This window comes from Scyliorhinus canicula, chromosome 4 (assembly GCF_902713615.1).
Source record: "Scyliorhinus canicula chromosome 4, sScyCan1.1, whole genome shotgun sequence".
Classification (NCBI taxonomy): domain Eukaryota; kingdom Metazoa; phylum Chordata; class Chondrichthyes; order Carcharhiniformes; family Scyliorhinidae; genus Scyliorhinus; species Scyliorhinus canicula.
The window spans coordinates 133,732,087-133,745,049 of record NC_052149.1 but is presented as its reverse complement, the minus strand read 5'-3'; the positions used below and the strand labels follow the sequence as shown (position 1 = coordinate 133,745,049).

Genomic DNA, 12,963 nt, shown 5'->3' with positions numbered 1-12,963 from the left:
ATTCATTGGGAAAGGCGGGGGCTGAGAGGGGGAGCCTCGGTTAGTGATGGAAGAGCTGACAGCCCAGTTACTGGGAGCGCCCGAGGTTTCCCTCTCTCGTTTTCTCTATCTCTCTTTCCTCTGCCTCTCTCTCTCTCACACACACACACCCTTCTCGCAGTCTATCTGTTTCTGTTTCTCCCTCTTCCTCGTCCCTTCCGCTGTCATTCGCTCTCATGTTTAATCCCGCTGCACAGTCTTTTAATTCCCTCCCATTTTCTCTGATTATCTTTCGCCATTTTTGCCTTTATTTGTCCACTGTTTCTCTCTTCTGTTTGTCTCTCGGTCTCTCCCTCGCTGTCTATTCGTGTCTTCTTTTCTGTCCCTCTTCCACATACTCTGTTAATATTCATCTCCTTCCACCCCTCTATCACAGGACAACACCCCCTCGCTAGTTTCCAGCCGGCTTGTGTTTGAATGGCTTCTTCTGGCCCTCAGATTCTATCCCGGCACATTATACATTGCTCAGTAAAGATGTGATCACGAAGTCTGCTTCAGGAATGGCTGCAAAGCTGCCCACCTTCTATTCAGATGGTCGCTGATGTGATCTGCAACATAGACGCCTCCGCACATCAGGAATCCCGTCTCTGGGAAGCTAGGGTTTCTGTCAGAGTCTCGAAGCTCACTCTCCTGTCTCCTGTACTGGTTATTTATGGATGTTGTTTAATATTCAGCCTGGGTTTTCATTCCCCTGAAGCGTGGCGCTGCGGCTCTGGGATGCCCACCCCTGGCTGACTTCTGGAACAACCTTTGACTCTCAAAGCAGAGAACCGCTTTAAGCGAACGGCAAAATACCAAGAGCTGGGTAACTGGGCAGGTAGCTGAGGGGAAACCGAGACAGGTCGCTGCAGAGACCTCGAAAAAACACAGGTGAAAACAAACAGAGACACGAAATAGGGGGTGGTTAGCACTGCTGCCTCACAGCTCCAGGGTCCCCGGTTCAATTCCGGCCTTGGGTGACTGTGCGGAGTCTGCACTTTCTCCCCATGTCTGTGTGGGTTTCCTCCGGGTGCTCCGGTTTCCTCCCGCAGTCCAAAGAGGTGCAGGTTAGGTGGATTGGCCATGATAAATTGCCCCTTAGTGTCTAAAGATGTCCAGGTTAAGTGGGTTACAGGATAGGTCGGGTGCTCTTACCGAGAGGCGGTGCTGACTTGATGGACTGGATGACCTTCTTATTCACTACAGGGATCCTATGGTTCTATGACGATGGGGAGAAAGAGAGGAACCAGGACGGAGGTAGAAAGAGAGGTGGAGACAGCTAGAAAGATAGAGGCTGAGAGAAGGGCAAAGACCATGAGGGAGATACAGAAAGAGAGATACAGAGGGTAATTGGAAATTCATCTGAACAGTAGCCACTTGTGGAAAATATTACATAAACATTATTCCAAACCCCATGGAGAGATATTTGCAATGATGGCACCAACACATTTTACAAATAAAAATATGAAGTCATGCACACTGAACATGATGCTGAGCGCAATACAACCAGACAGGAAGTAACCTCAGTTTGTAACTCCAAAATGTTACAAACATCCAGCATGACTTCCTGCCCCAACAACTGGAATAGCTCTGCTGGGAACCATAGACGGCACTTTGAATCACCAGCAGGACTGAACTTGGAGCTTACCTATTGCTTGCTGCAATGTTTGGTTTATTAAATGGTCAATACCACTTGGTTCTTGGAGCTGAGCTGGTGATTGTTGGAGCTGAGCTTGTGGTTGTTGGAGCTGAGCTGGTAATTGTTGGAGCTGAGCTGGTGATTGTTGGAGCTGAGCTGGTGATTGTTGGAGCTGAGCTGGTGATTGTTGGAGCTGAGCTGGTGATTCTTGGAGTTGTGCTGGTGATTGTTGGAGCTGAGCTGGTGACTGTTGGAGCTGAGCTGGTGACTGTTGGAGCTGAGCTGGTGATTGTTGGAGCTGAGCTGGTGATTGTTGGAGCTGAGCTGGTGATTGTTGGAGCTGAGCTGGTGACTGATGGAGCTGAGCTGGTGACTGTTGGAGCTGAGCTGGTGACTGTTGGAGCTGAGCTGGTGACTGTTGGAGCTGAGCTGGTGATTGTTGGAGCTGAGCTGGTGATTGTTGGAGCTGAGCTGGTGATTGTTGGAGCTGAGCTGGTGATTGTTGCAGCTGAGCTGGTGACTGTTGGAGCTGAGCTGGTGACTGTTGGAGCTGAGCTGGTGACTGTTGGAGTTCTGCTGGTGACTGACGGAGCTGAGCTGGCAACTGATGGAACTGGGCTGGTGATTGTTGGAGTTGTGCTGGTGATTGTTGGAGCTGAGCTGGTGATTGTTGGAGCTGAGCTGGTGACTGTTGGAGCTGAGCTGGTGACTGATGGAGCTGAGCTGGTGACTGATGGAACTGGGCCGGTGATTATCGGAGCTGAGCTGGTTGGAGTTCTGCTGGAGTTCTGCTGGTGACTGATGGAGCTGAGCTGGTGATCGTTGGTTACTGACGGAGCTGAGCTGGTAACTGATGGAAGTGAGCTGGTGATTGTCGGAGATGAGCTGCTGATTGTTGGAGCTGAGATGGTAATGGTGGAACTGGGCCGCTGATTGTTGGAGCTGAGCTGGTGATTGTTGGAGCTGAGCTGGTAACTGATGGTGTTCTGCTGGTGAATGTTGGAGCTGAGCTGGTGATTGTTGGAGCGGAGCTGGTGATTGTTGGAGCTGAGCTGGTGATTGTTGGAGCTGAGCTGGTGATTGTTGATGCTGAGCTGGTGACTGCTGGAACTGAGCTGGTGATTGTTGAAGCTGAGCTGGTGATTGTTGGAGCTGAGCTGGTGACTGCTGGAGTTCTGCCGGTGACTGTTGGAGCTGAGCTGGTGATTGTTGGAGCTGAGCTGGTGATTGTTGGAGCTGAGCTGGTGATTGTTGGAATTGAGCTGGTGACTGATGGAGCTGAGCTGGTGATTGTTGAAGCTGAGCTGGTGATTGTTGGAGCTGAGCTGGTGACTGATGGAGCTGAGCTGGTGATTGTTGGAGCTGAGTTGGTGATTGTTGGAGTTCTGCTGGTGATTGTTGGAGCTGAGCTGGTGACTGTTGGAGCTGAGCTGGTGATTGTCGGAGTTGAGCTGGTGATTGTTTGAGCTGAGCTGGTAACTGATGGAACTGGGCTGGTGACTGATGGAGCTGAGCTGCTGATTGTCGGAGCTGAGCTGGTGATTGTTGGAGCTGAGCTGGTAACTGATGGAACTGGGCCGGTGATTGTTGGAGTTGTGCTAGTGATTGTTGGAGCTGAGCTGGTGATTGTTGGAGCTGAGCTGGTGATTGGTGGAGTTCTGCTGGTGATTGTTGGAGCTGAGCTGGTGACTGTTGGAGCTGAGCTGGTGACTGTTGGAGCTGAGCTGGTGATTGTTGGAGCTGAGCTGGTGACTGTTGGAGCTGAGCTGGTGACTGATGGAGTTCTGCTGGTGACTGATGAAGTTTTGTTGGTGATTGATGGAGCTGAGCTGGTGATTGTTGAAGCTGAGCTGGTGACTGTTGGAGCTGAGCTGGTGACTGATAGAGTTCTGCTGGTGACTGATGAAGTTTTGCTGGTGACTGTTGGAGCTGAGCTGGTGACTGTTGGAGCTGAGCTGGTGACTGTTAGAGCTACGCTGTTGACTGATGGAGTTCTGTTGGTGACTGATGGAGTTCTGTTGGTGACTGTTGGAACTGAGCTGGTGACTGATGGAGTTCTGCTGGTGACTGATGGAGTTCTGTTGGTGACTGATGGAGTTCTGTTGGTGACTGTTGGAACTGAGCTGGTGACTGTTGGAGCTGAGCTTGTGACTGATGGAGTTCTGCTGGTGACTGATGGAGTTCTGTTGGTGACTGTTTGAACTGAGCTGGTGACTGATGGGGTTCTGCTGGTGACTGTTGGAACTGAGCTGGTGACTGATGGAGTTCTGCTGGTGACTGTTGGAACTGAGCTGGTAACTGTTGGATCTGAGCTGGCGATTGTTGGAGCTGAGCTGGTGACTGATGGAGTTCTGCTGGTGACTGATGGAGCTGAGCTGGCGATTGTTGGAGCTGAGCTGGTAACTGTTGGAGCTGAGCTGGTGACTGCTGGAGCTGAGCTCGTGACTGTTGGAGCTGAGCTGGTGATTGTTGGAGCTGAGCTGGTGATTGTTGGAGCTGAGCTGGTGACTGTTGGAGCTGAGCTGGTGATTGATGGAGCTGAGCTGGTGACTGTTGGAGCTGAGCTGGTGACTGATGGTGTTCTGCTGGTGACTGATGGAGTTCTGTTGGTTGGTGACTGTTGGAACTGAGCTGGTGACTGTTGGAACTGAGCTGGTGACTGATGGGGTTCTGCTGGTGACTGTTGGAGCTGAGCTGGTGACTGATGGAGTTCTGTTGGTGGCTGATGGAGTTCTGTTGGCGATTATTGGAGTTTCGCTGTTTGTTGGGGGGACTTAGCTGTGACCTCGGTCGCTGAGTTTTACTCGGAGCTGCTGCCTTTAAGCCGAGTGCCAGGAAGGGTGTGTGAAATGTAGAGAGCAGCTGAATTGAGTTGTAGTTTGAAAAGTTGAAAGTCCATCTGCAGCAGTGGCCCCGAGCCAGTAGCCTGGTTTTCATTGAGAGGCTGTGTGTTGGCCTGGGCTCTGCTGCTCCAGCACTTTCCCTCTCTCTCTCTCACTCTCACACACCGGAAGATCCATATTTGGTCTGCCAGAGGGAGCCGCCGGATGTCTAAATATGGATGAAGGGAGTGAGTGACCAAATATGGAGTGGCGAAGCCCTGTGTCTTCCGGGGGAAGGTTCCCCATGTTGAGAATGGGGCGAGGGAGCCCCCTGGGCTGGAGGGCAGGCTGGGGTTAGGCGCTGCTTTGCAGGCCTGGTTGCTGGGCTTCCCGGGGAGGGCAGATGGGTGGGGGGATGGGGGCATCCTCTACTCCTCACCCACAGGGAGCTCCCCAGGCTCGGCTGAGAGCCCTGCGACGTCACGGAATTGCCGAGGCCGGAGCTGCCCAAACATGGGCTTCCTGAGCTCCATATATGGGCATGTACGTCAGAGGCTGGGCTGAGCGGAACCCGCTAAATAGCTGTTGCTCCCAATGCTGGCGAGGAAAGGATTCATTCAGCAGGGGAGGACAGACAGGGAGAGAGGAGAGGAGAGGAGAGGAGAGGAGCCCTGCTCAGCTCAGCCAACTAAACATAGCAGCTTCCCCACAGCCCAGACCGGGCTCCCTGTGCTGCCCCCGGGCTCCCTACCCACAGGCTCCCTGCCCCCGGGCTCCCTGCCCCCGGGCTCCCTACCCACAGGCTCCCTGCCCCCGGGCTCCCTGCCCCCGGGTTCCTCTCTGTTGGGCGGTGAGCTCGAGTCGCGATGGTGACCAAGACGGAGATCATGTCCCCGCTGCTCTCGGAGCCTCTGTACCATTCTGTTGACAGCTATCAGAAACTGGAGGATGTGATGATGACAGGAACCCTGGTGACAGCCTCTACCGACCAGCCGTTTTATGGGGAAGCCCTGGAGCAGTTCGAGCATCTGTCAGCGGGTGAGTGCCAGACTGAGTGATCCCACCCTGAGCTACTGGATCCAGCTCGGCTCGTACTGCGGAACCCGGTTCCAGTGTGTGTGTGTGTGTGTGGGCGGAGTTCAGGCTGAGAATGATATACCTTGTGAAGGAGACGGGGATCGGGAAATAAACTTCCCCTCTGATATGGGCGGAATTCTTCAATCATTGAAGACATGGGAAATCTTGCATTCTGCATTATTTATCAGTGCACAGCGAGCTGGAGAGCGGGGAATACCTAGAGAGAGGATAGTACCGACTACACTGGAGAATTCCTCCCCATCCCGCATCACCCCAACACCCATCCCACACACACACAGGCACACACGCAGACAGATAGGCACACACACACCACACCGAGACAGGCACACACGCAGACAGATAGGCACACACACACCACACCGAGACAGGCACACACACACACCCCGAGACAGGCACACACACACACCCCGAGACAGGCACACACACACACCACTGAGACAGGCACACACACACCACTGAGACAGGCACACACACACACCACTGAGACAGGCAGACACACACACCACTGAGACAGGCAGACACACACACCCCGAGACAGGCACACACACACACCACTGAGAGGCACACACACACCACTGAGACGGGCACACACACACACCACTGAGACAGGCACACACACACACCACTGAGACAGGCACACACACACACCACTGAGACAGGCAGACACACACACCACTGAGACAGGCACACACACACACACACCCCGAGACAGGCACACACACACACACCACTGAGACAGGCACACACACACACACCACTGAGACAGGCACACACACACACACCCCGAGACAGGCACACACACACACACACCACTGAGACAGGCACACACACACACACCACTGAGACAGGCACACACACACCACTGAGACAGGCACACACACACACCACTGAGACAGGCACACACACACACCACTGAGACAGGCACACACACACACCACTGAGACAGGCAGACACACACACCACTGAGACAGGCACACACACACACACACCCCGAGACAGGCACACACACACACCCCGAGACAGGCACACACACACCACTGAGACAGGCACACACACACACCACTGAGACAGGCACACACACACACACACCCCGAGACAGGCACACACACACACCCCGAGACAGGCACACACACACACCACTGAGACAGGCACACACACGCACCACTGAGACAGGCACACACACCCCGAGAGACAGGCACACACACACACCCCGAGACAGGCACACACACACACCACTGAGACAGGCACACACACACACCACTGAGACAGGCACACACACCCCGAGAGACAGGCACACACACACACCACTGAGACAGGCACACACACACACACTGAGACAGGCACACACACCCCGAGAGACAGGCACACACACACACACCCCGAGACAGGCGCACACACGCACACCACACTGAGATAGGCACACACACACACACACACACACACACCCCGAGACAGGCACAAACACACACACCGAGACAGGCACAACACACACCCCGAGACAGGCACACACACACACACACACCGAGACAGGCACAACACACACACCGAGACAGGCACACACACACCCCGAGACAAACACACACTCACACACACACACACCGAGTCAAGCACACACACACACACACCCCGAGACAAGCACACACACACACACACACACCCTGGGACAAGCACACACACACATACACACCGAGACAGGCACACACACACACACCACTGAGACAGGCACACACACATATATGCTACACTGAGACAGGCACATACACACACAGACAGGCACACACATGGACTGAAACACACCAACACACATATAGGCAGACACACAGATAAACACTGGGAAACAGTGAAATATCGACATGGATCAAGAAGGGAACCTATGCACATGTACAACATGCCAATGCTAATGAGTTACCAGCAGACAAACATAGAAAGATGCACATATTAATATGTAAAGCACAATTTCAGACAGACTGAGATTATAAAAGTGAGATATTCTCTTTGACTGTTGTTTGATACAATCTATTGAAACAATATTCCTTTGATGTTTCAGATACGTTTACCGATATTTCACCTGGCATTGATAAATCCATCCTGGAGTCTTATTCCACCCAGAATTGCCGTCTCCCATCCATTGCCTACACGGGTCGTTTCTCATTGGAACCTGCTCCAGGAGGTAGTAGCCTGTGGCCCGAGCCACTCTTCAGCCTGGTCAGTGGCATCGTCAGTATGAGCGCCTCGTCCTCCAGCCAGCCCATCAGTTGTTCAGGCCAGACAAGTGAATCCACTGCCATCTACTCGGCTCCTTCAACCTTAACTAACTCCAACTCGGACATGTTCACAGGCCAGTCTGAGGGCTTCTCGAGTCTCAGTAACCCTATCCAGTATCCTCCCTACTCCAACACAAAGAACTGCAGCACAAGCTACCAGCTGCCAATGATCCCGGACTATCTGTTCAGCCAGCAGGAGGACATCAGCATGAACAGTTCTGAACAAAAACCTTTTCAGACATTGGAGCCCAGGGCTCAACCTTCCCTCATCCCCCTGTCCACCATCAAAGCCATAGCCAACCAGACCAGCTGTGCTCAATCCAAGAACACTAATACTTACCACTCTCAATTGGTCAAACCATCCAGACTGAGGAAATATCCCAATCGGCCCAGCAAGACGCCTCCTCATGAGCGACCATATGCCTGTCCCATGGAGACTTGTGACCGCCGTTTCTCCAGGTCTGATGAACTCACTCGCCACATCCGGATACACACTGGTCAGAAACCCTTCCAGTGCCGGATCTGCATGAGAAACTTTAGCAGAAGTGACCACCTCACAACTCACATCCGCACACACACCGGCGAAAAACCTTTCGCTTGTGAAATCTGCGGTCGGAAGTTTGCCAGAAGCGATGAAAGGAAAAGGCACACCAAGATTCACCTGAGGCAGAAGGAGAAGAAAGCAGATAAGGCCCTGTGTATCTCCAACTGCAGCAGTCCACCTGCAATCTCTTTCCCAAGCTCGATAACCAGCACATATCCCTCCGCAGTAGTGAGCACTTCATTTAAATCCCCAGTAACCAGCACATATCCCACTGCAGTAGTCAGTGATTCATTTGAATCCTCAGTTACCAACACATATCCCTCTGCAGTAGTGAGCACATCATTTGAATCCCCAGTAACCAGCACATATCCCTCCGCAGTAGTGAGCAATTCATTTGAATCCCCAGTAACCAACACATATCCCTCTGCAGTAGTGAGCAATTCATTTGAATCCTCAGTTACCAACACATATCCCTCCGCAGTAGTGAGAAATTCATTTGAATCCCCAGTTACCAACACATATCCCTCTGCAGTAGTGAGCAATTCATTTGAATCCCCAGTAACCAGCACATATCCCTCTGCAGTAGTGAGCACTTCATTTAAATCCCCAGTAACCAGCACATATCCCTCTGCAGTAGTCAGTGATTCATTTGAATCCTCAGTTACCAACACATATCCCTCTGCAGTAGTGAGCAATTCATTTGAATCCTCAGTTACCAACACATATCCCTCTGCAGTAGTGAGCAATTCATTTGAATCCCCAGTAACCAGCACATATCCTTCTGCAGTAGTGAGCACTTCATTTGAATCCCCAGTAACCAACACATATCCCTCTGCAGTAGTGAGCAATTCATTTGAATCCCCAGTAACCAGCACATATCCCTCCGCAGTAGTGAGCAATTCATTTGAATCCCCAGTAACCAACACATATCCCTCTGCAGTAGTGAGCACATCATTTGAATCCCCAATTACCAACGCATATCCCTCCGCAGTACTGAGCAATTCATTTGAATCCTCAGTAACCAGCACATATCCTTCTGCAGTAGTGAGCACTTCATTTGAATCCTCAGTAACCAACTCATATCCCTCTGCAGTAGTGAGCAACAGCTACCCTTCAGTGAGCTCTCCACTCTCTGAAATGCCATCCTCTCTAACACCAAGGACAATTGAGATCTGAAGTTGTTCAAGTCTCCAATAATGGACATGTTTTATATAAATAAACTTCACCTTGCTATTGTGTACTTGTGCCAAACATTTCCCCATTCACAGTTCTGCAGGTACTATTCATGTGAAAAATGTTGAATGGGGTGGGTGGGGGTGGGGGTGGGGGGGGGAGCATTTCCATATTCCATCCTGTATATTTGGAGTTGACAGGGCATTTGGTAAATGTTTCTATTGTGCAATGCTGTTATCAGTTCATTTAAACAAAAGAAATGCACTTGGAATGCAGTGAGGTGGCAGCATGTGTGGGACATCTTTATTCTGTGGCGATCACCTCAGCATTCCCAAGAGGCAGAACTTTGCTTTGTCAATCAGTTGGGTTCAAAGTTGTCAGAAGTCTGTGTGCCTTTTATGTGTAGCTTACTGGCATATGTGTCTGAAGGTGGATGCACTGCATCAAAGCCTTAAAGGTGAAAGCAGAGAGATGATCACTAAAGGCACTTTGCAGATGGAGGGAATGTTAGAAGGAAGAGGGAAAGGGGAAGAAATGCCAAAAACATTTCTTTCGAATGTAAGCAAAAAATATCTAAGAGTATATTTTTGTAATCTAAGTGTAAATAGTTTCAGAGCCCGGATGTTATTGTTACCTACCAAGTAGGTCTGTATTTTTTGTATGTTTTCAACATGCATTTCACCAGGTGGATATATTTCAACGTAGTGTTTGTAAACGGAGCGCCTGACTGTTCTCGCTTCTTACACATTGGAATGCGCTTTACTGCCAATTGGATATTTGGTGTACAATATATCCTTGAGGAACAAAGCAAAATAAATCTTCAAAAGATTTATCTCTTAATTTGTCTGACTATCTCTTGGCTCCTGGTTAAAGGCACAGAATCTCTGAAGGTGAATTGCATCCTGATAGAATTACAGCCCCTAAGTAAAACATGCACTCCGCAAATAGAGATATTCATGCTAAACCAAACACATCCACTTCCCACTCAGGCACATCTACTCATAAATTCAGAATAATAATCTTTATTGTCACTGGTAGGCTTACATTAACACTGCAATAAAGTTACTGGGAAAAGTCCCGAGTTGCCACATTCCGGCGCCTGTTCGGGTACACACAGAGAGAATTCAGAATGTCCACATTACCTAACAGCACGTCTTTTCGAACTTGTGGGAGGAAACCGGGGCACCCGGAGGAAACCCACAGGGAGAACGTGCAGACTCCGGATGGACAGTGACCCAAATCGGCAATCGAACATGAGACCCTGGCACTGTTCAGTGCTCAATTAGAAACACTGAATCAAATTGAAATCAAAGGTTAACAGGAAAATTATAACGGAACAATAAATCAACTTCAAAGAGGAGACAGAATGGCACCAGTCAAGATACATCCCTAAGAAGGTAAGACAAAAATCCAGAGCTCCCTGGATGATGAAAGAAATAGACAGTTGGATGACACAGAAAATGTGTGATGATAACAGATGTGAGGTGGAAAATACAATGGGAACCAAATATAGAAGGTTCAGAGGGCAATTGAAAAATCACATAAGAAAGGCAAAGAGTATATGAGAAGAAACTGGAAGTTAAATAAAATAGAATCTAAAGTCTTCTAAAGGCATATAAGTAGCAGCAAAAGGATGAGTGAGGCACATTAGGGACTGAAATGGGTACTTATGCATGGAGGGGGAGGGCATGGAGACAGGGGAAAAGCTGAGGTATTAAATGAATACTTTGCACCTGTCTTTCTCAAGGAAGATAATGCTACCCAGGCATGCAAAAAAGAGTTAGGTCTGACACCTGAAGGGTTTATGATTGATAAGAAAGAGGCATGAGATGCATCCAAGTTTACAGAGAGTGGACATTTTGGAAACACTGGTCATAATTTTCCAATCCTCCTTAGACCCAGTGGGATCCCAGAGGACAGAAGATTTGCAAATCATAAAATCCCTACAGTGTAGAAGGAGGCCATTTGGCCCATCAAGCCTGTACCGACCCTTTGAAAAAGCACCCGACTTATGCTCGCTTCTGTGCCCTATCCCCATTACCCCACCTGACCTGCATATCCCTCGACACTAAGGGGCATTTTTTCCTAGCATAGCCAAACCTGTACCTCCTTGGACTGTGGGAGGAAACCAGAGCACCTGGAGGACATGGGGAGAAAGTGCAAACTCCACACAGACAGTGTCCCAAGGCTGGAATTGAACCAGGGTCCCTGGCGCTGTGAGGGAGCAGTGTGCCACCATACCATCCTTGTTCCACCCTTGTTAAAGAGTGGTATAAAGATAAGCCCACCAACTGCATGCCCAATCAGTTTAACTTTGGGAATAGAGACACTTCTGGAAATAATATTTCGGAACAGAATAAATAGTCACTTGGACAAAAGTGATTAAAGAAAGCCAGCATGAATTTATGAAAGGAAAAATGTGTTTAATTAACCTGGTAGAGTTTTTCTGATGAGGTAACAGAGGGGGTTGATGAGGGTAGTGTTGTTGATGTGGTTCCATGGATTTTCAAAGTGCATTTGATGAAGTGCCACATAATCGGCTTCCCTGTGAAGTTAGAGCTTATGAAATAAAGTGGAGAGTAGCAGCAAGAGAGGAAAGAGAGAGTAGTTGTTTTTTTGTACTGAGGACCTTTATAGTGGGGTTCCCCAAGGAGTCAGTATTGAGATTCTTCCTGATATGTATTGTTGACCCAGACCTGGGTGTACCAGGCACAATGTCAACATTTTTGGATAACACAAAATGTGTAAGTATTGTAAATTGTGAGGGGAACAAGTATATATTTCAAAAGGACAGAAACAGGTTGATGGACTGAGTGGACAAGTGCGAGGCAAAATGCAATGCAGAGAAATGTGAAATGCTTCATTTTAAATGGTACAATTCTAAAGAAGATGGAGGAGAAAAAGGGTCTGGGCGTATATGATCGCAAATCATTGAGAATGGCAGGGCAGGTTAAGAATGGTTAATTAAGCCTACGGCACCCTAGGCTTTATAAATAGGAGCATAGAACTAAAAGAAAAGGGAAGCTATGACAAGCCGAGATAATAAACCTGCTTCAGATCGAGCATTCTGTCCAGTTCTGGGCAGCACACCATAGGAAGGAGCTGCAGGCAACAGAGGGGGCAACATGTGATGACCTTAGAACTAGAAACAGATCAATAAGAATACTTTGGAATTATTTTGAAATGTCTGTGGAATCTCTCATTGTTTTAAGAATATTTGAACAGATCTTTTAAAGAGTTTTCACCAATTATATAGAGATAAATTGCAGTCTTCCTGGATAAAAAATACAAGTCAATGTGACCTGGTGACCCTTGACCTGGAAGCAGGAGCAACATGAAGGAAGTTAAGATACAGAAGCCATATAGAAAGACAAATAAAAAATTGTAGAGCAGGGAGAGCAGCAG

General features: G+C 49.4%; 1 protein-coding gene across 1 annotated transcript; it reads left to right on the top strand.

Moving 5' to 3' along the window:
- Window positions 1-5,114: 5,114 nt before the first annotated feature.
- On the top strand, window positions 5,115-10,398 carry LOC119965019 (early growth response protein 1-B-like). Its single transcript, XM_038795224.1, has 2 exons — window positions 5,115-5,517; window positions 7,625-10,398. The coding sequence occupies exons 1-2, from the start codon at window positions 5,346-5,348 to the stop codon at window positions 9,559-9,561; spliced, it is 2,109 nt and encodes a 702-aa protein (XP_038651152.1). The 5' UTR covers window positions 5,115-5,345; the 3' UTR covers window positions 9,562-10,398.
- Window positions 10,399-12,963: the final 2,565 nt, after the last annotated feature.

Coding starts and splice junctions, on each gene's coding strand:
- LOC119965019 (XM_038795224.1), top strand. CDS start 5,346: ATGGTGACCAAGACGGAGATCATGTCCCCGCTGCTCTCGGAGCCTCTG. Junction 5,518..7,624: donor GTTCGAGCATCTGTCAGCGG/GTGAGTGCCAGA, acceptor TTGATGTTTCAG/ATACGTTTACCGATATTTCA.